The sequence below is a fragment of the Sabethes cyaneus genome, chromosome 2, assembly GCF_943734655.1.
Source record: "Sabethes cyaneus chromosome 2, idSabCyanKW18_F2, whole genome shotgun sequence".
NCBI lineage: Eukaryota > Metazoa > Arthropoda > Insecta > Diptera > Culicidae > Sabethes > Sabethes cyaneus.
Genome location: NC_071354.1, coordinates 17667405 through 17690021, shown reverse-complemented (window position 1 = coordinate 17690021; position 22617 = coordinate 17667405). Strand labels below are relative to the sequence as shown.

At 42.0% G+C, this 22617-nt stretch overlaps 1 protein-coding gene across 1 annotated transcript in view; it reads right to left on the bottom strand.

Annotated features, from left to right (window-relative positions):
* Positions 1 to 690: 690 nt before the first annotated feature.
* LOC128735143 (protein kinase C-binding protein NELL1-like) overlaps positions 691 to 22617 on the bottom strand; it is a 114455-nt gene continuing 92528 nt past the window's right edge. The window contains exons 6-15 of the mRNA XM_053829639.1: positions 18884 to 19039; positions 18597 to 18819; positions 17404 to 17580; positions 16219 to 16338; positions 6087 to 6347; positions 5854 to 6019; positions 5312 to 5786; positions 5011 to 5244; positions 3617 to 3666; positions 691 to 1294 (exon numbers count right to left, since the gene is read on the bottom strand). Coding sequence (XP_053685614.1) covers positions 691 to 1294; positions 3617 to 3666; positions 5011 to 5244; positions 5312 to 5786; positions 5854 to 6019; positions 6087 to 6347; positions 16219 to 16338; positions 17404 to 17580; positions 18597 to 18819; positions 18884 to 19039 — 2466 coding nt within the window. The remainder of the gene's footprint in view (positions 1295 to 3616; positions 3667 to 5010; positions 5245 to 5311; positions 5787 to 5853; positions 6020 to 6086; positions 6348 to 16218; positions 16339 to 17403; positions 17581 to 18596; positions 18820 to 18883; positions 19040 to 22617) is intronic.

Genomic DNA, 22617 nt, shown 5'->3' with positions numbered 1-22617 from the left:
TGTGGGGTTTGTTTTAGTTTATAGTTTTATGAGTTCTCTTTGAGGATGCTCTTGTTCGACATTTAGGTTTAGCGTGTTTTTATTTCTTGTTTGTTTGTTTGTTTTCTGTTTGCACTAATCGACATATTTGATGCGCTTGCTTGCTTAGTACTTCAGGCGAACTTGATTGATTCGTAACGAGAGAGAGATAGAGATAGAGAGTAACCACGAGATGGATAGAGATTAAACGGAATGGAAAAACGAGCACGATGGTACATTTTGGATTCATTTTGGTATAAGTTTTGTTTTTGTTTTTTTTTGTTTTGCTTCTCGTTTGCTGTGTGGTAGTTTTGGGCGTTGTTTCGTTCATTTGTCAGTTGAGTTGGTTGGTTTATTCGAGTGGAGATTAAAATTTTAGGAATTTGAAATTTCTAGCTTTCAGTTGGTTTCGATTAAAACTTTCCTATAGGTTAATTTTAAATTTGTTCAGATGCTAGTAAATTACAAAAAATAAAATGTACACGTAACTACAGCTAGGGTTTAATTCATCTCATAAATATTTGGAGTGTTGTTTTTTTGCTTTCTCATTCTACTTTGGAGAAAGAAAGAATTTGACTGACGAAAGCTGAAACTGAATGAAAGGGGGGATGGTCAGTCATGGGAGGGGGCAATAAAATGGGTACGAGGGGTGATCTTGAGAGTGTTGGATGATTAGGTCGTCACCGCCTCGCAACTGTGATAGTACTCATTGCTCTTGATAAACTTAGTTACCAATATACCTTCGGAGAGGTGCTGCAGACGATGTGGTCTCGATGAGTCGTCCGTCGACAGTGGATGGTAGCGACCGTTTGAGTAGCTTCTTTGCTGCGTTAGCCGGATTTCGAGGGCGTGGCTTCTGCGGTTGAAGATGCTCTGGGGGTGTGGTGGCTTGTGATGCCGAACTATCGTCCGGCTGTTGCTGCTGCTGTTGAACACGAGCGGAGAGGGTTGCATTTGGCTTTGGTATCGTTGAGGCTGCGGAGTTGCTGGTTGATGTGGTTGATTGTTCTGAAAACAGGGCTGTGGGTGGGATTGTTGCTGCTGCTGCTGTTGCTTCTGCTTCTGGATTATCCTCGTTGCTGTCGCTTGTTGTTTCTGTTGCTTCGGCTGCTGCTGCTGCTTGTGATGATTGCGGTGATGTCTTTGGGGTCGTTGTTTGCGATGGTTTATTATTAGAAAGACTACTCTTAACACTATCATTTGCAGGATGCTCTTCAATCTTTCGTAGTTCATCGTCAATACAATGATCATCGTAATGGCAGGTGATCTTACCGTCCTGCCCAGGATGCAAACAGGATGTTGGTCGTTGAGGTTATTTTTTAACGATCGGTTGTTGTGCGAATTCACAGTGTCAAGAAGTTAATAACAGTGTGAGTGTGTTGTAGTTTGTTCGATTTGTTTTGGTGGTTGTAGTTGCGTTTCATAATTGTTGGTGGTGGGAAAAAATTGATGTGATATTCGCAGTGTCAAGTGGTTGAACGCAAAAGAAAATGTGAAGAGAAAAGAGTGAAAATTAAAACATGTGATAATTCGGTTTTGTACAACGATTAGACTGTTTATACTATGTTTGAGGATCGCGTGGCCCCCCGGTGTTATCAGGGTAGCGACCCGCAATGGTTCCGGTGAGGAAAATGAAATGCAGCCTCGTTAAATAGTCATTCGCTGAAGTATTATTTAGTTTATTGAGGATTGTTTTCCACCGTGAGCCGGCCAAATTCTAATATTGTGGCATTCATTTCATTTTCCTTACCTTTATCTACATAAAACAAATTTAAATCTTGTTGTCAATGAATACAATCACTAATCACTCTTGTGACAACGATGTGTATTTATGTGTTGCTAGTATATGTGTATGTGTTTATCGGTGCGATTGTCTAACTGTGCGTGTAAAATCGATAATCGTTTTCAAATCTCTTATGATCGAATATTAACAGTGATACAACGAAATCTTCATTGCTGTTTTAGTTACACTTAAGTATGGACAGTTTGTACAATACTTTCTCGCAAATTGGTTAATTTAAATTAGTTTTATGCTTGAGGAAAAACTTGTTACAAATAATTGTGCCAGCAAATTTGCTATATACAAGCATGCCGAAAATAACTGAAACTAAAAGTCTGGAAAAAAATTTGCTACAACTACGTATTAGTAACTAAAATCACGACTAATCTAGGACACAACTAAAAAGAAACGAACTCGAAAAAAAAAAGATTGAAAATACAAGTCAGGAACAAACACACTAAAATAAAACGAAAACGACGTTGACGGATTTGGATTATGGAGGAGAGTATGTTAGTGATGAAGGATGTTTGTAAAATGTGTGACTATATAGTGATACGCTGACGCTAGATGAAGGACAATCGATGATCGCACAGGAAAGGTAAGCTATTCCACCAATTGAAATGATCGAAAAAATTTCCACTAGTTGTTGCAACTGCCGTTCCTAACATTTTCTAATGGGTTTGAATGGAAACTGATCATCCGGGCTGGTCGTCTGCGAGTGGTGCACTGAGTGTTTGGCACGTTTCACAACTTAATGACTCGGAAATTAAACGGAAACAAACGGTAAGAGGGACTTTAAAACGTTCAGCAAGAGATTTCGTTGAACATGCCAAGAAAAATAAAAAATAAAACTAGTCAAATCCGAAGGGAAAAGTGACTTGTTTTGCTTCGTAAAACAGATCGGTGCTCGTTTAGGTGCAAGTGCTAAAGGTAAAAAATATGTGAAAAATTGCTAAGTTGCACTGGTTTGTCCAGAAAGCTTGTCTGCGAAAGGGGTGAGTGATGAGTTTGTTTGAAGTAAAATAACTTTAACGAGTAACTAAAGGTTGAAAACAACTTAAGGAACCGAAAAGTAGTAGAACTGATCCGAAAATTCAACGAAACCAAACAATCGTAACCAGTGTTTTCTGAGAGAGAGAAGAAGGCAATTTTCTATGGACGAAAGATGCTAGGGAAATCTAGTTATGAATTTGCTCGTAAGTGCACTCTGGATCTTACGGTGAGTTGCCCTGCTTCCGAGAGGGGTTTTCATGAAATGCGTGCTTTAGCGGTGAGAATGGGTGAAATTTATGTGATCAGTTGAATTTTAACAATCGTACAATTGACTACCCTTCAAAGGTACACGTCTCGAGTGAGAAAGGGTGTAAAACAATCGAAAACTTCTATTTACATCGTATTCTTAACAATAAACTGTGATTTTAGATCGAAAACCTTGCTAGAAATATACAATTATTGCTCGTTGCGATTTATTTATGTGAGATGGAAATAGTGGTTTGTGGTTTTGTGACAGAACAGGAATAGAACCGAAGGTAAACAACTAAAGTGGCTTCGCATCAGGCCATGTTGAGAGGAGGGTGCTTTTGCCCCCCGGACTGAGCGAAAGGCAAGTGATAACTCCTCCCCTCCTACCAACAGGGACCGCTGAAAAGTGAATACATAATCGGAAAATCGAGTAGCACAGCTTCATCGAAAACTGAACAACAGTTGGCCAAAAACCATGAAAAAGAAAGAGTGAAAGTAAGAATAAAACCATTAACGAGATACCAACTCATAAGAAGAAAAACGAATGTAAGTGTAGTTAAAGAGTGATTTTTTTACCGATGCACACAACACGCGGAATTGCTCACCAGTTGGGCACAGTAGGGGACCTGGAATGTAATTTGTTTCGCAGGTTACAGTGTTATAGGTTAATATTTTTCGAAAGCATTAAGTTGAAAATGGTATTAAAAGAAAGTTCAAGTTAGTTGAATGATGGTAACGATGATGAGTTTGTCTCTGTGTGTGTATGTTTTGTTGTAACGCTCTCGTGCGCTCTAAGTAGGCGGTCGGATGTTGTTTCGATGCCGGTTCTTCCATTTGCCGGTTAAAAGTGTTCAAGTTAAAAAAATTTCGCAAAGTAAATAATTAAAACTGCTAAATTTGAGTTTCCTAATACGTTGATCAGCGAATATGTGTTTAATCTACTACGAATTTGGAAGTTAGGGAGCTAAACTCTAGTGGATATCAACTAAATTTTGAGGTTAGTTTTGCAATACCATTTTTCTGTATTACGCAAATGACCATTATATTCTACTATCTGTCCTGTAAGTAGTTTATTGATTTTCCCTTTTGCAAAGTACTACAAATAATCTCAGAAATCCCGCACCTATCGCCGCCGAGCAATATTTAATAATATTTATTCCGATAAACCGTCACATGATCAAGCTGCTGCTGTGGTGGTGTTGATATGGACTTTCAGGCAAGCAACACGTGTTAGAGTGACGCGATATTTTTCATGTTTTTCTTGCTCTTCATTTCCGGTGAAGTGAATTTTGTGAGGTTGTGTTTGAATGAGTGATTGTAGTAGCGCTTGTGTGTTGTTGTTGTTGTTTTTTTTTTGCGGAGCCATACACAGTCGGTGGGATGCCGAGAGACGGGAAAACTTTGCGCTAGCGATGATGATAATTATTTTAAAAATTAATAAACAGTGAAAATTGGAACAAAATATTGCGGATAACCGATTGGAACATAAACAGAGCAGCGAACGAATTTTTGATAAAGATGGTCAGTAGCACAGCCCGTTAGCGATAATTTTAAATTTTTGATTAATAAGGCGTAAATAAACAGTTTTAAGCGAGCATAAAATGTACACAGCTAATAGAGAGGGGCTCCGGCGTTGGACCGAAACTATCGAACATTAAATGTATACTGATCATGCCGTTATTTGGTTTGCTCGGCTGTTAGTTGGCTAATTAGTTTTGTTTTCGGGCTGATGTTCGATTAAACAGTTAGAAGAGACTGAACAAAATGGGGGGAAAAATGAACAATAAACATCAACATCGTATCTTTGTCCTAGCCTAACATTAGCGAACGATGCAACTTTCTGATTGGGAGCCGGAAACGCGCGGTTGAGTGTATGTATTCTATCGTTAACATATCTTCAGTATGTGAAAAGTAATCTGAACTAGAGGTAAACAAGTAAGTGTGAAAAGAATGGAAAATGTTCAACCTACCTTACAGGAACAGGTGGCGCACTCTCTGGACGGGTATTTGAACGTCTGTCCAGAGGTGTAGATGTGCTGCTCATACAGACACGAGCTTCCCCCCGTGCTCCCGTTGGTGGTTACGTTGGCGAAGCCACACATGTCGTCCGGACATCGTGGGCAGCAATCACCCGGTCCGAGTGGGAGGGGATTATCACAAGTTAACGGAGGGCACTCCAGTTTCCAGCAGTCGAATTCACCATACTGAAAATCGAAAATATGAATCAAACATAGAGAACCCACCATTATAGGAGTCTCTCCGTATACTTACCAGGCATTCGCACGTCTGACACTGGTAAATCCACTGCTCACCGCTGCGAAATGTCACATGCTTCAGCTCCTGGTGCTGGCAGGACTCTTTGGGATCACACTGCGGGCAGCACAGATCTCGCGCGCTGCCCCGCCTCCAGGTCGAACAGTTGCACGGTGGTTCAACGCAGCTAATCACCCCCTTGGAACAGGTGCAAACCTTGCACGGCTGGTTCCGGGGCGAAATCTGTCCACCGTCGGGAATTTCGCTGTCCTCAAACATACAACTTAACCTACATTCGGCAGATGACCACGACCCCCTATTGCTGGTGCTGGCGTCGACGTCGGTCGTCTTCGGGCACACGCACTCGAAATGTCCCTGCGTGTTGACGCACCTGGCCGTCGCGTGACAGCTGTGCGTGTTCAAATAGCACTCATCTATATCTACACAATCATTTCCTTTGGTTTCAAATCCAGGTTTGCATTTGCAAAAGTACCTACAGATAATGGGAAATGGAAGATGATGACTTCTCTGCTAAGGTTTTAACAGTCAATCTCACTTACCATCCTGGCATGTTAACACAGTTCGTTGTCTCCTTGCATCGGTGCACTCCGGTCGCGCACTCGTCCAAATCCTTCTCGCAGGATTCACCCACGTAGCCTGCCCGGCAGGTACACACTCCGGGCGCCCTGCATTCACCTCCATTTAGGCAGGTTTGATTGCACACAGCTGCAGGAACAAAAACAGAATGTCCTCAGACAATCTCCTACATGGTTCAGTATTGCAGTAGACTTACGTTTACAGTCGTCCCCGTTGCCCTGGTAGCCCGGCTTGCAACGGCAGTGGAACGAACCGGCCGTGTTGATGCAGTCCGCGTGCTGATGACAGGTGTGCTCTCCGGACTTGCACTCGTCCACCTCGACGCAGTTGAACTTGTCCAGCTGCCGGTAGCCGGGCAGACATTCGCACACGTACGAACCGAACGTGTTGACGCATCGCGTGTTCAAATGGCAGTGATTACCATTAAGACCACCTTGTTGAGCGCACTCGTCGATGTCTGCCGATGCCGGAATGCAGTCCCGGGGTTGGGAAGGGGAGGGAGGAAGAAATAAATACGTCGTTAGAGATATTTTTGTACTGGCCCGTTTTGGGACACGCATCGGGGGAGCGGTCCGAAACGGTGTCACGCGAATATTTGCATTAAGGTGGTTGGTAAACTCGATGTTACGACCATGTTAATGGTCCCTTGGACACTTTCAACCACTTCTTTTCATTACGCCAAGGTATTTTTTTTATTCGCTGAATTGCACCGTGTTCGTGTCGCTTATTAGTTGGATTTGTTAGTGTTTAACATTTTATTAGGAGTATCAAAAAACCATATAAATTTGCATGTTACGATCATTACGCTTAACGGTTCAGGCGTAACACAGTGACGAACAAAACAATAAAACCATCACAATAAAAACAAAAGATTAAAATGGAAATTGAAACTTTTAACTTTTAACAAATTTTCATTGTGATGGCGCCACTGTTTTTATTCATCAGCGTAATTGGTGGTAGTAGTAGTAGTAGTACTAGTACGGTAGTAGTTTGTTTTGAACCGAAACCAAAACCAAAAGCGAAACAAAACAAAACGCATTCATTCATCCTATACCTTCTTTCGATTGAACCACTTCATTTTTCTGTTTGTGTGGGTGTTGTTTATTTTTGTGATGCTGCTGACGTTTCCCATGCGTACGCCGTCGTCGTACTTTTCGCCTATGTGGAGTATCTAAATTATTGAATTATTTATTGAATTTTCTTAATTTATTAAATGTATTTTGGTGGCTTTCGGTTTATTCTTTTTTGCTTTAGTTTTGGCGAGCAGTGGAGAAGAGCACTTTGCTGGGCTTATTCAAGCTCAGTCCATTTCAATGGAACGGAGTGTAAAGTGTCGGTTTATATTAAAAAAATGGAGAGCAGCAACAGCGGATCAAAAACTTGATTTTCGCAGGTAATGATAATACCGTTAGTTCCCATATCTATACTGCCAAATTAAACCTTGATTTTGAACTAAGTTTCCCACAACTTCCTTGATGTTTGATGGAATGCCAAAAAGATTCCATTTCCATCTTTGATAAAAATGTATTATCAGACTAATCAATTTTGAAATACCTACTTGTTTTTCATGCAGAATATACTTCTTATCGTTCTAGTTTGAAAAGCTCTCCTATTGAATAGAATTCCAGATGTCACTGATCTGGCCGAAGCTCTTTGTACCATATATCGTAAGATGGCGGATCTATTCTTGGGTTATTAATTTACTTATCGCAAAAACCACCGTCGATTCGCACGGAAATTGGCTTTGAAATTGAAATTAAAATTGGAATTGAAATTGGACCTGAAATTGAACGCAGTATTGGAAATGAACATAGATTTAACTTGAAACTGGTATAAAATTGGACTGAAATTTGGACTAATATAGACTTGACTTAGACTTGAGACGGCGATCTACCTTGAGCCGGGAACGTCGACTCGAATAAGATCCAGCAACAGAGATCTCGTGTCATCTGTTTATGAAGTACTATCTGTGGATTGCCTTCATAGAAAGAGTTGAAGAGAGGACCGTCTTAAGCATTACTACATTCTTAATCACGTCGTATTCAAGAAATCCAGCAAGATTACATAGGACAGGCAAGTCTACAACGTTCGTTGAACGACATGCTGCTAGTTCGACCTATGGAGTAACACCTCAATGCAATCTAGTCGAGGTTCCGCACGAACGCCGGCGCTATTTTAACCGATGCCGAGAAGGTCTATTAGCAAGTATTGCATCGTCTTGCCGATTTGGAATTCGTCTGCATACGGTATTGCACAGATCTGATCGCATCCTACAAACTACAGAAAAGTGCTCCAAATTTGGTAACGAAAACGCCTGTTGAGCGGATTGCGAAAGATCTTTAGCGTCTGAACGCCGTTGTTGTTGAAGCGGCCGTCGATTGCTACGTTGACGGCCTTCTATCAGGAGTATTGGATATCGAATTTGCTATCACTTTTCGATACAAAATCATTGCTGGGTTCACACTGAAGAATTGGGCATCTGATGATCATCTGATCTGGCTACTCAGCCGCTACACGATGCATAGGGTGAACAGACAATCTCAACACCGGGCCTTTTTTAGGATCCAATGGCCAATGGGTTCAAGCTTGAACTGCCTCTCTCTGTTCCTACTTTCATCTCGAGGAATGTGATGTCGTACATCGTCCAATTATTTGACATTCTTTGATTGCTAGATCCTTTGACAACCAAAGCAAAGAGTTGTTCATGTGATTTGCACAGGCTTCTGAAGTCAACAACATTCAGCTATATTTCTTCACCGACTCCACTTTGATTGCCTACGGCGCATACTGCTACATTCGAATGTAAATGGCGGAGCAAGTAACAATTCAACATCTGTATAAGAAGATAGAAACGATGTTCGAAGCCGCCGTCAACTTTTGGTTGTGTTGTAATATTGTTCTGCAGTGGTTACGTGCCTCTCTCAATCGCTGGGAGACTGTTCGGAATCCAGACTACTACTAGTATCAACTATCTATCTAGTATCAAGGTACATCGCAGGGTCCTAAAATACCGCAGATATTTCAAGTACCCTGAATCTATAGGGCTTTCTCAACCCATTTCATTTGGTAGAATGGTCCGCTCTGGCTAATATCTCAGGATCATCATCAACCAAGAATATTCGACAGCGTCTGAGTGATTAGTTGATTTCAGTGATGAGCTGTTCTCACGCTATTCTCGATACAAAAGAATTCAATGAGAAGTCGTCGCCATCTGTAGTCATTTTAGGTTGAACATCACTACGTTTGATTTATGCCATGCCACAAATATAGTTAGATAGTTCCTTTATTCGCTAGCATCGAGCTACAGCATGCTGAATTTCTACTCTGTCTCTTAATACAGCGTGAAAGCTTCGCCGAGGAATTATCGTTTCATGCAAGTGATGAACCTGTCGCCAACCCATCATCACTGGAATGGATCTCGCCGTTCGTAGACAAAGATGGTATTATCTCCATCTGTGGTCGCTTCGGTAACGCCGCGCTGTCGAATGATATCATGTTATCAAGCAGGTCCACAACTCCTGACAGCCACTCTTTGCTAGAAATTCTGGATCGTCGGCGGCAGAAATATTTGAAAGGCTGTCTTTCAACAATGCTATACATGGTTCACATCCAAGTATACTTTAGCATAGCCGACGAGACCATCTTCCGTGAGCGGTGTTGACTATTACTATTCTATTACCATAAAAATCCGATCTATTTAAAACCTGCAGTTAGAAAGTGTGGTCCTTCCAATACGTATACGTGACCATCTTAATCTGTTTTGCAATTTAAACTGTTCATCTCGAGTTACCCAGCAATATTCTGTTGTTTTGTCACCCGCCAAGCAAAGGTGGTCGAGCTCCATTCCCACAACGCTACTATCTTCAAACCGATTGCACATGCTCTTAACAGAAACTACCGTCTGCCGCCGATTATGAATAGATCTTCAATTGGTGTTCAACCAAAAAAGTCACCTGGAAGCTCATTCCGTCAGAGCTTCACATTTTGGAGGTCTTTGGGAAAAAGCCGTCAAAGGAGCGAAAAATAATCTCTTCGAGGACGACGGTGTCAGCGTCAAATTGGTTTATGGTCGAGACGTGACTGAACTCTCGACTCCTCAGCCCAGTACCGGAGGACGCTAATGATCCGGATGTACTGCCACCAGGGGATCGCTTTGAGCTACTGGGGATTGACGCAGAAACGTTTGTTGTTTGTGGCTTGGTGCACACGGAATACTAGCTGCAGTTCCATGACACAGAGGGACGCAACTCTATTGTCACCAGTGCCATCGTCATCATTAAGGACCTAGCGAAATGGCTTCTGAGAAGAATCGTTATAGCTTCGCATAATAATAATATCGTTCATGTGAACATTTTCAAAACAGCACTCTTCGATAACATCGTCCGGGATGTGGCTTGCATTGTTTCCGTTACCAAGATCATCATGAACTATGTCGAGTAATGCGCCGTGCAGGATTAACCTAATTTACCATTTTGTCATTAGGCCAACATTGTCTTGTCAATTCGTTGAGTTTTCGTAGTAGTTTTCGAAAGGACTCGAGAGTGCCTCCGAAACGCGTACGTAGCACATCACTCGCTCCAGGAAGGCTTCGACCAGCCGCGTCAGTTTGCCCGCAAAACCGCACTCGTGCATAACAGACAGATAACATAGTTGTTCACGCTTTTCTGTATCATGTGCTACCTTGAAATCCACGAAAATATGATGCATGATCACGTTGTACTTCCGACATTTCTGGAGGATTTGTCGGAGAGTAAAAATTTGATCCGTAGTAGCATGGGCCGCATAAAACCCGCCTGGTACTGCCCTACGAATCCTCTTGATATTGAGAATAGACGACGTAAACAAATCTGGGAGGGCACCTTGTAGGCGGTGTTGACCAGTAACTCTGATCCCGACCTCCTCGTGGTACCAGGCGGAATACGAGCAACCTTAGCGGAGATCGGGTAATCAAACCCGGTGGAAACTAAGGTCGTATACTAACCGGGAAGAAGGTATAGTGAGTCTCGGTACTATAAGATGGCAGCCCAATCGCGAAACTCGGTAGTGTTGCCCCAGTATGGCTACACACCTAAATTAAATCACACTTACAAAATTCAAGCAAATTCGGAGCGGAATATTCGGCATTGACCTAGCCCAAGCAACAATGTGAGTTTTATTGTACTCTTATGGAGGTCTTCAAGACCAATTTTGGTCTTAAATGCCATCATAAGAGTGTAATAAAACCCAAATTGTTACTTGGGAGGCGACGGAACAAGGACGACGAATGGAGACTCGGTACTTGGAACTGCAGATCGTCAAATTACGCAGGATGCGAGCGGGTGCTGATTGAACAGCTTGAACCCCACAAACTCGGCATCGTAGCTCTGCAGGAAATCTGTCGTAAAGGAAAGAAGGTATGGAAGATCCTTGGCGAAAAGGCCCAGTTTTACCAGAGCGGTGGCACTACCAAAGAACGTGCTTTGTAGTGTTGGGCGGAATGCACGATCGCGTGATAGATTGGAAGGCGATCAACGAGAGAATGTGTGTATTGAGGAAAAAGGGCCGTTTCTTCAATTATAGCATCATTAATGTGCACTGCCCGCACGAAGGTAGACCCGACGATGACAAAGAAGCGTTCTACGCGAGGCTGAAGGCAACGTACGACAGCTGCTCGTCACGGGACATCAAGATCGTCATCGGGGATATGAACGCCCAGGTCGGTAAGGAAGAAATGTATAGACCAGTGGTAGGACCCCATACCCAGCACACCGACACGAACGATAACGGCCAACGATGTATAAACTTCGCAGCTTCCCGAGGCCTGGTGATCCGAACTACACTACAAAGCTACCTGGAGATCACCTGACCAACGTACAATCAACCACATTGACCACGTTCTTATAGAGGGCCGGTTTTTCTCACGAACGTACGCTCCCGACGGGGTCCGGATATTGATTCTGACCATCACCTAGTAGCAGTACATGTGCGTTCAAAGCTGTCCACCGTATACCGGACACGTCAAAGCCGCCCTCCTCGGCTGAACATCGGGCAGCTCGATAAGCTACCGAGAACTACGCACGAATACTGAATGAGGCACTGCCTTCTTCCGAGGAGTTAGGTGCTTCAAACCTCGAACACGGTTGGGGCAGAATACGCTCGGCCGTCGGAGAGGTGGCACAAGGTATTGAGCCTCGGAGTACACAAAATGATTGGTTTGATGGGGAATGCCAACAAGCGGTGGAGGGAAAAGAACTGCTTGGAAAAATTATCTAAGTATTGCCACTAGAGAAAACCTGGCCAAATACCGACGAGCTAGGAATCAGTTGACCACGATCCTGAGGAGGAAAAAGCACCAAAAGGAGGACAGAGATCGTGAAGAATTAGAACAACTATTCCGAGCTAATGACACGCGAAAGTTTTATGAGAAGGTGAACCAAACTCGGAAGGGCTATACACTGAAACCTGACATGTGTAGGGACGAGGGAGGGAATCTAATTACAAACGAGGGCGAGGTGGTCGACAGATGGAAGCAGTTCTTCGATGAACACCTCAATAGCGAAGTCGCAGAAGGAGGCGGAACGGAAAGTAACCTAGGAGCGCCCATGGAAGATAGTAATGTCCTAATACCTGATCTCCAAGAAGTCAAACGAGGAATTGGGCTGCTGAAGACCAATAAAGCCGCTGGGAATGACCGCCTACCGGCAGAGCTTTATAAACATGGCGGAGAAACGCGGGCAAAGGCTCTACACTGGGTTATTTCGAGGATTTGGGAGGAGGAAAAGCTACCGGGGGAATGGATGGAAGTAGTGGTTTGTCCCATCTACAAAAAGGGTGATCGGCTGGACTGCTGCAACTATTACGCTGGTAAACGCTGCCTACAAGGTACTCTCTCAGATCCTGTTACGCCGGTTGTCACCGATAGTACAAGTTTTCGTAGGGAATTATCAGGCGGGTTTCATGGGGGCTCGCGCAACTATGGACTAATATCGGGAGTACAACTTGCCCACGCATCACATCTTTATTGATTTCAAATCAGCATACGATACAGTGGGTCGTGACAAGCTATGGCAGATAATGCACGAACACGGTTTTCCGGACAAACTGACGCGACTGATCAGAGCTACATTGGATCGAGTGATGTGTTTCGTACACATCTCTGGGACACTCTCGAGTCCCTTCGAGACGCGGCGAGGGTTGAGACAAGGTGACGGTTTATCCTGCATGCTGTTCAACATCGCTCTTGACGGGGTGATCCGCCGAGCGGGCATCGAAACGAGAGGCCCGATTTTTAACAAGGGTAGCCAACTTCTAGGCTTTGCAGATGACTTCGATATCATAGCCAGGACCTTTGCGACGGCGGAGGCAATCTACGCCAGACTGAAAGCGGAGTTTAGGAGAATTGGGCTGAAAATAAATGCGTCGAAGACCAAATAAGTGAAAGGGAGAGGCTCAAAGGAAACAAACGCGCGTCTCCCACGGACGGTAACCGTTGACGGCGACGAACTAAAAGTGGTAGAGGAGTTCGTGTATTTGGGATCGCTGGTGACCACGGACAACAACACTAGTAAGGAGATCCAGCGGCGCATCCAAGCGGGAGATCGGGCCTACTTTGCCCTTCGTAAAACGCTACGATCAGGAAGCATACACCGCCGCACGAAGCTAACAATGTACAAAACCCTTATTAGACCGGTAGCTCTTTATGGACTTGAAGCCGTGACGCTGCTCAAGGAGGACATACCTTGCCGCGTTCGAGCGGAAAGTACTGCGAACGATACTTGGCGGAGTACAAACTGAAAGCGGAGAGTGGCGGAGGCGTATGAATCACGAGCTACAGGCACTGCTTGGGGAGACTCCCATTGTACATCTAACGAAAATTAGCAGGCTACGGTGGGCCGGACACGTCGTAAGGACGCCGGACGACAGTGCGACGAAAATAGTCCTCTTCAACAACCCACCGGCAGCAGGAACAGGGGAGGGGGGAGGCCAACGTGCACGATGGATCGACCGGGTCGAAAGCGATTTGCGACTTCTGAGACGACTAGGAAATTGGTTACGGGTGGCCCAAGCCCAAGACCGAGTTGAATGGAGACGAATGTTTGAAACAGCACGAGCCACCTCGGCTCTGTGGTGACGAAGTATAAGAAGAAGAAGATGATGATGATGAAGAAGAAGAAGAAGAAGAAGACGACGAAGAAGAAGTATTATGTTAAAATTGGTTTCACAGAGCACATCATTTCTGAGGTAAACAGAGATGTTCACTTTATTGTTCATATATGTCGTTCGCCATTATGGCTTGCGAAAAACTAGATAGAGCTTTGATGTCGGTTTAGTTCCAAAAATTTATCGATTTAGACTCAATTCAAATAAGTATTTGGAGTAAAGCAATTTTTCATGCCATTATTAAAACGCTGTCGCATTCAGGTGTGCTTTATGAGCCTGTACAATAATTTGGTTCTTTTTTTCTGATGTAAAAATGATGCCAACAAATGAACTTCTCGACTGGACTAATTAACACCTAGCCAAGGTAGCCATATTCGGGAGAGCTAATCCAATTAAATATGTCAAAGAATTATCATTTGAATAAAGCAGAATTAATGGAAAATTAACACCACGGTGCGGTGATTTATTTCAATTTAATTTAAAATTCACTGTTAAAACACCCTTAAAAATCTTAAAATTGAATGGTTAAACCATCCGATACAAGATTGATCACAACATGCTAGTTTACTAATACTTGTCATCGTCTAGGCTTAATGTCAACTACACTAGAACCCTCTTGATCTTAGCTACTTAATGTTTCAACTCGCGATTGACAGATTGAATCCAACGTTCACCGTGCGCACATTGCCAGCTATTTGCTCGGCCATTTTCAATATCATGACGCCACCATATTGAATGCAGTTTTCCCAAACTACGATCCACTTTAATTAATTGAAAATACATACTGCTAAAAAGCAAAGCAGCCAACAACGTGGTCGATCGGTGGCGTCAAAATATTCCAAACGTCTCATCTGCTGACGGACGACGGTTTTCAACCGTGTCTCGCAAATAATCTCTTAATAATGATCACAAATCCGCGCCCATCTGTCACACACTTTCACGGTTAGATTCCCTCGTAAATATAGTCCTACTCGGCAGACCAAGGGACGTAGATCGATGGTCAGTGCATTACTGTTTTTGTTTTTTGCATTTCGTTGGCAGCCGCCAGACGAAATTTTCGCGACAAAAAGTGCAAACATACCCTCCTGTAGCACTGCAGTTGTAGACACTGTAATGGTAAAATCGACAGACTGCAACCGACCGACGGTCGGTCTTGCGGCGGACGTGGCGGTGGAGGAAGCGCCACGGTCTGTGACGGTCAGTGTCTTGCCACTTCGCCCGTTTGCCAAACGTTAACGAGCCAGGTCAATTGGCTGAAACCACCGAATGTGTGCGGTGGATCATTAATGTGGGAGGAAATCATCGGAAAACCCGTGCATTCCCGTTGAAGATTCAGGGAGTTAATTTTTTAACGCGGGAACAATTTACCACCGTGAGAGCTGTTGGAAAACAGCGCTTTATTGGTGCTTAAGATTTAATTTAGGTTTAAAATGGTTAGAAAATTATTGAACCCAAGCAACATTTGTTGTTTTGCAAAACAAATGCTTCATGGTTAAAAATTAAAATTATTATTATCGCCCAAAGCATGAGGATATGAAGCTTTTTGATAATATTTCAAAAGTAACATTCCGAAACAGGGAAAAAAATATCATGAAAATGTTACGGGATAGATCAATTAAGAGTTAAGGTGAAAAAGAACTGATCCACCGAATTACACCGAAAATCTAAAAGAAACTGAGTACCTTTAGGCAGTCAGTTATGTTGGACTGGAAAATTACGCAAACAACGCTGTTATTAAACGAGATAAATGCGAGTTTAATAGAATGATACTGCTTTTAAGCGTGAATGATGGTTGAAATGGGATTATATTGTCATTTAGTAAATTAACGCCCAGCACTTTCCTTAGTTTGGTTACGAAATTAGTTTCGATTTGCCGATTTGTGTTTTGTGGTTACTGCATAATTCGTGTCAACACCTGGTTACTTCCTGTATATAAATTAGGTAATGATTCGGCAGGATTAGAAAATGAATGCGTTTTATTGGTTACAATTTTCTCGATTAGACCCGATGTTCTTTTTATATGAGTTGTTTAATACTTCCTAGTGAATGTAATTTTGGCAGTGGATCTCAACCTTTTTTGTTCGAAAACGTTCAATTCAAAAACATTCAAGTTTTTTTTCATTCTAAGATTGAGAACCACTGATGTAAAGTTGTTATTTTTTTCTGTTAAGATATGAGTAAGCACTTACCAGAGCAATCATACCCATCTCCGTGGAAGCCCGAACGACAGGTACACGTGTACTTGGTGTTAAGATTAAGACACGTAGCGTTAGTATGACATGCGTGACCCTTTGAGCAATAGTCCATCCCTGTTGGTGTTACCAAATTTTGAAACGGATTCAATCAGACCAGAAGTATGTGGATTCCATATTGTTCGGAAGGTCAACGACGATGGATTTTAGTACATGAGTGAATAAATAGCAGTGTCATGTTCGGCATAGTTAGGCAGCCCAATTTAGAGGTCAGTATTAGGCAAGGTTATCACGCACAGTCAATGGTGAATGGTAGTTTTACGATGATGGTGGAGTTTCGAAAGGATTTCGTTACGTTTTGGCACGCCATATTGCATTTTTCGATTGGGTTAGAGGTTTTGAAAAGAAAAGCAGAAATGAGAAATGAATGTTTAGTTGTAAATATAAGCGATGTTGGCGCGATAGCGAGGCAGAGCAGCTTGTGTTAGCAATCAGCAATAGGTCATAAAATTAATCAAAAGCTTATCGAACTATGGCTTTTCATTTTCGGGTTATTTTTTTTCATCTCGAGAAAGTATTGTCATTCTCCAACTAGTGTAGTTGCACATGAAATATTTTGCTAGGAAGAGAGGAGAAAATTACAGAAAATAGATAATGTTAAAACACATTATACCAAGTACAGTGAAACCTTCGACTCTACTCTGCAGTATGATTATCAATTTAATATATCTTTTTGCAGAGTTCATTGGTTTTTGGAAAAACATCCTCGACAAACGCAACGATTGCCCGGCAGGATCTATCGATCGTCACGATCGCCGACCAGCTTGGTGTCAAAGGTCGCCTGCCGAAGTAGATCCTGCTCAATCTCTTCGACCGCCCGCTCGAACTCGAGCCCCTGCTCTCGGTCATTACTACTGTCTAGTATCGCAAACGTTTCATGACTATTGCTGTTGCTGCTATCGCCGACGACGGCAATCACGGAACCCCGCGGGTCAGACTCAAGGACAAGTAAATGCTTATGATTTTCCGACCCTTTCTCCAGTTGCTCGTCCTCTTTCTGCCGTGCCAGTGTCGACGCGGACGGTTGTCCCGGAACGGTCAAGCTGTCAGTGTCGACTCTGACGTTTTGAATGTCGGACAATGGCGTTGCCACCATCGCTGGCGGTTGGACACCAACTATACCTTGACAGAATTTACAGCACTCGTCCGTCACCGACAACTGCTGCTCCGGGGGGCACTTCAGCTCCGGACATTGCAGCATATCACACATCATATTGCCATCTATGCACGAGCAGTTTCGGCAGCCTAGGATCTGCTTCTCGCCGTGTTCGAAGTCTTTCTTATTAATATAACAGTTTTCTGCAAAGAAGTAGTAAACAGAACAAAGGTTAGAATCCCTCGAAATATAAAACATTAAATACGACAGCGATTGAAAGCTTTACTATCTATTTGCTTAATCGATATCGTAAAATGTTTCACCGGTGTAATAATAAAACAATATAGTACGGCTGGCTCTGTGTGCAGCCCTTCTGTCTGCCGTTCCGTTGTTGTTGTTGCCGAAAGCTATCAAGCTCAATGTCAAAGCCATTTTCCCTGCTTTTAACCGCTCCGTAGATCCGTTGATTTCTAATGTCTTACTTCTGCCACAAATGGTTCCCTCGAGTATATTAAACGCCATTACCAGCGGGAACACAGAAATTGCATATCGCTTTTTATCGATGCACTCGATGGAAATACTAAGCTGCATTGCCGGGCAATAGTCGTCGGTGGTCAGTAACGAGCGTATGACAATTTATTGACAGGTATGAGTTGTTGCCGTTAAGATATAAGACCGGTCGGATTTATAGCTTTCTCCTGCCAGAGAAGTGTAGTTAATTGAAATGACTGCTTTATTGAAGCTTAGCAGGCGAAATTGACGCGAATGTAGGCTAGAAATTCGTACTTAATTTTCGCAGTTAGATCATTCCGACCAGTCCGGTCCAAAGCGGCTAAACCTGTGTGGTCGAGGAGCACGGCTCGCATGACACGAAGCAGCGTTAATTCTGCTTTACCTACCGGGCAGGGGGGAAGTGTCACTTAGTGGTTTATTAGGAGATATAAAATAACAATCTAGAAGCAATAAACATTCGCTCGTATACGGCTGGACTTACACACACGGTTGGCTGCAACACAATGAATCGATAATTAATTGATGCATCGTAAAATAAAGGATTAGCGTTTCGCCTGCTGTCGCGCATAGTCGCATCGAATATGATTAGAAGATTTTTTTTATGGACTAGAAGCGATGGCTTTGACATTGACTTGTTCCCGGGACAGACAGTAAGACGCATGCAGGCACCGGTTCGTTGTGGAGTAGAAACACAGAATTGACTTACTTAAACACTTAGGACAACATTCACCCTCATCTAATACTGGATGTTTACACGTAACCTCTGGACATGGTCTTGGACCACACGTGACGACGCCACGTTCGCATTTACACTGACTACAACCTATATCCCATATATCACCATCGTGTTTACTTGTACCATTAATTAGGCATGATTTTTTACAATCACATTCCTCTATATACGAGACACGATTCTCTGCAGCCACTAGCTAATGAAGAAGGACATGGGTTAGTGCAAAGGTTTCGGTTTTGTGCGAAAATCACGATACTCACCCTTTTTGTTAACAGCGACAAGGTTTGTTTTAATTCTACTAAAGCGTTCTCTAACTCTAAAAACTGCCCACAGGTGGGGCATTGTGCATCCATTAGTTCACATTGTGATAAATAACCGTAGGGGCCGGTGATAATACGTAAATCTTTTAAATCACCCTGCGAAGCGGCCAAAACGTTGGCGGTGGTCCAAAAAGAAAGAAAGAAAGAGACCGTGTTCAGTGGAAGAACGAAAACGATTAGTGCTGGGTTGAATCCGGAGCGGTCTCTCGTGTGGATAGGTTTGCCAGGTTTCCGTTTCGGAATCGGTAAAAGAACATTCAACAAGGAACTTTGAAATTAAATTAAGTTTGAGATTTTTTAAAATTTATGCATTTGTTAGTTGCCGGGATTAACGACACTTCTCATACGAAAGGCAATGTTTTAATTCCATGGAGGTACTACACTTAAAACCCAACGGTTATGACGCGATTATGTGTTCACAGATATTATAGTTGATTGTTAGAACCAGTTCATGGTTTGCAGACTTGAAAAAAGTCATCTACACTCTTTAGTTACAGTAACACTAAAATTGCGCCTCCATCGGATTCAAAAAAGGGGTTGCATGGTTGTTCTTAAAATTTTAGAAGTTTAGAATACATTTCAAGTTGAAATTAATCATAATACATGAACATTTTATGAATATTTTCGATCCAACTTTTTAGGTTGGACTTCGGTGGTTTGCACTCAAGATCGCAGTTCATACGGGTTCGTATATTATTAGTCCGTTTACGTGAAAATCAAATAAAACTGATTAATTTAAAGTGCGAACACGCAATTATAGCAACACAGTAAATTTACTATCAGTTTGTATTTATCGAGTCAAAATCAAATTTGTAGGGCAGTTTTATGCATACATTGAGTTTAATTTACATAAATAGAATCAATTATTAGGTTAATTACTGAAATATTTGATAATTTCGCTTAACGCCGTCCATAAGCGTTTGTACAATCGCATCCAATAGCTTTATCTAATTTTTTCGACTTTTTTGGCATCTCCTTTGCATTTTATACTTTCTCCTTAGCCTGTCTGAGTTCCAGTTTCATCATGGTCCAATAGGTGCAAATCGGACGTAGTTCAGGGCCAGGTTTGTCATACTCTTTTCGCTTCGATGTCGCTCTTTTGATTACTACCCCTCAGCCAAGCGAAATTTAAAGAAGTGGTATTGACAGCTTGCCAAATAAGATGTTTCGAGTCGAATTTTGACATTTTCTTATCTTTAAAACAATCATCCGCTTTGAACTTATCTTTTTCGGTGTAAACTCCTTTCCTAGAATTTGTTGAAAGTCAGTTTTGACGCATGTTTCGTTGTCCGTCACACAGCAGCTGTACTTGATCAACATCTCTGTGCTTTCTAATGCAGGTTTCGGCAACAGTTTGCTGTCGTTCATCGCGATTTGAGAAGTTTTGAATCTTATATGCACGTAAACCGGCTTTGGGCTTGACTTTTTTGAAGTAGTTTTGTGAAACGCCGACCTTTTTGGTAACATCATGTCTTCTTCTTCTTCAGCAGCATAGAGCCGGGGTAGCTCGTGCTGTTTCAATCACTCGTCTCTATTCAATTCGGTCTTGGGCCACTCGTCGCCAATTTCCTAGTCGTCTCAGAAGTCGCAAATCGCTTTCGACCTGGTCGAGCCATCGTGCACGTTGGGCCCCCCTGTTCCTGGTGCCGGTGGGGTTGTTGAAGAGGACTATTTTCGTCGCACTGTCGTCCGGCATCCTTACAACGTGTCCGGCCCACCGTAGCCTGCTAACTTTCGCTAGATGTATGATGGGAGTCTCCCCAAGCAGTGCCTGTAGCTCGTGATTCATACGCCTCCGCCACTCTCCGCTTTCAGTTTGTACTCCGCCAAATATTGTCCGCAGCACTTTTCGCTCAAACACGGCAAGGGCGCGTATGTACTCCGTAAGCAGCGTCACGGCTTCAAGTCCATGAAGAACTACCGGTCTAATAATGGTTTTGTACATTGTTAGCTTCGTGCGGCGGCGTATGCTTCCTGATCGTAGGGTTTTACGAAGGGCAAAGTAGGCCCGATTTCCCGCTTGGATTGGTAACATCATGTGTTTCCTCCTTTTCCTCTGTCTTCCTGGTTTGGGTTCCAATGTCAGTAGATCCTTGAACCTTTTCAACACTCTTGAGATGGTTGAATTACAGATTTTATGTTTTTACCTTTGTTATACTATAACAAAGGTTTAGAAATTGGTCGAAAAACATGAAATTGATCCGAGGCCCGAAGGATGTGTTTCGTGGTATAACGTTTCGTTTAAAAGTTATAAGCAAAAATGTGAAAACCATGTAACACGGTTTTCTCCGGAACCACGCAACCAATGCAATGTTAACAATCTTAGTACTAAACGAAAGCTCTTGCTATTACTAAACATTTTACTAAGTTTCATTGAAAACGGACAAGCAGTTTAAAAGTTAGCCTTAAAAACCTGTTTTGACAGGGCAAATGATCGCCTGTTTCTCAGAGATGGTCAAACCGATTTATGCGCTATTAGTTTTATTCGATAGATAATATAGCCGGATAGATCACTATTGCATTGTTTTTTGATTGGACGTCTAATTTGAAGGTTACGAGCAATGGTGTACAACACATCAAAATTAACAATAATTTATAATAAGTTTAATCAAGATAATTATCTAGTTTCAATTATTTTAGTATCAAACGAAAGGTTTTAACACTGTGAATATATCTGTGAAATTTCATAATAATTGGTGTTACCGGTTAAAAGATATTTAAAAATAATTGATGAAATTTATTCAACAAAACTCTACTAAATCAGTGGGACCAAACCTAGAAAACGCGATAATTTACTATAGCGTAAAATGCATAGTATTTTAACGGGTGTATCTTTGGAGCAGTTATTAATAAAATATAGCGCATTTTCTTACACCATTAGGGTGACCGTAAATACGCTTAATAAGGTGATACAAATTTTTGTTTTTTAAATGCGCCTCAAAATTTAATGTCTTCACAAAAATTGTAGAACACACTGAAATAAGCAACTTTGCTGCATATAATAACTATCTATCTCTTACTATTTGCGAAATATAATGATTTGTTTAAAGAAACCACTTTAAAATCAATTCTACCCAAAGATATTGTGCACGATTATTTTTATTGCTTTCAATTGTTCTATAAGTATGAAGTTATATTCAGTATGAATTGAGTTAAATTAAGCACCGAAGACGTGTCGATTTTTATATGAGCATTTCCAGCGTGAAACTTTAACTCGACTATTTTTGATTGGAATGATTGAAATTATAATGTGAAAATATTTTCTTTCTAAATATACTATTTCCAAATATATCTATAACTTATATAAGCTATATACTATAGACTATAGACTATAAGCTAAAGAAAATAAAATGGTTTGGCAAAACGGGTCTTTCCTTTAAGAAACAGTTTATATAAGAATGTAGTTCAAAATGATGCGTATAAAATATGATTTTATTAGTTTTACAAACAAAATGTAAATTGCAAAGGTTTTTCATAAAATATCAGAAAGTGTGTCCATGAGTAGCTCTTCGTCAGATTTTAGAGCATAATTTAACCCTCTAACGGGTAAGACCGTCTGTAGACGGCCTTCGCTTTTGGAGCTCCAGAGCCGCATACTAAATTTGTTTTTAATTGGCAATATGCAAAATGTGTTCAGAACAAATTTCTTGACATTTTGATTCTAATATCATAAC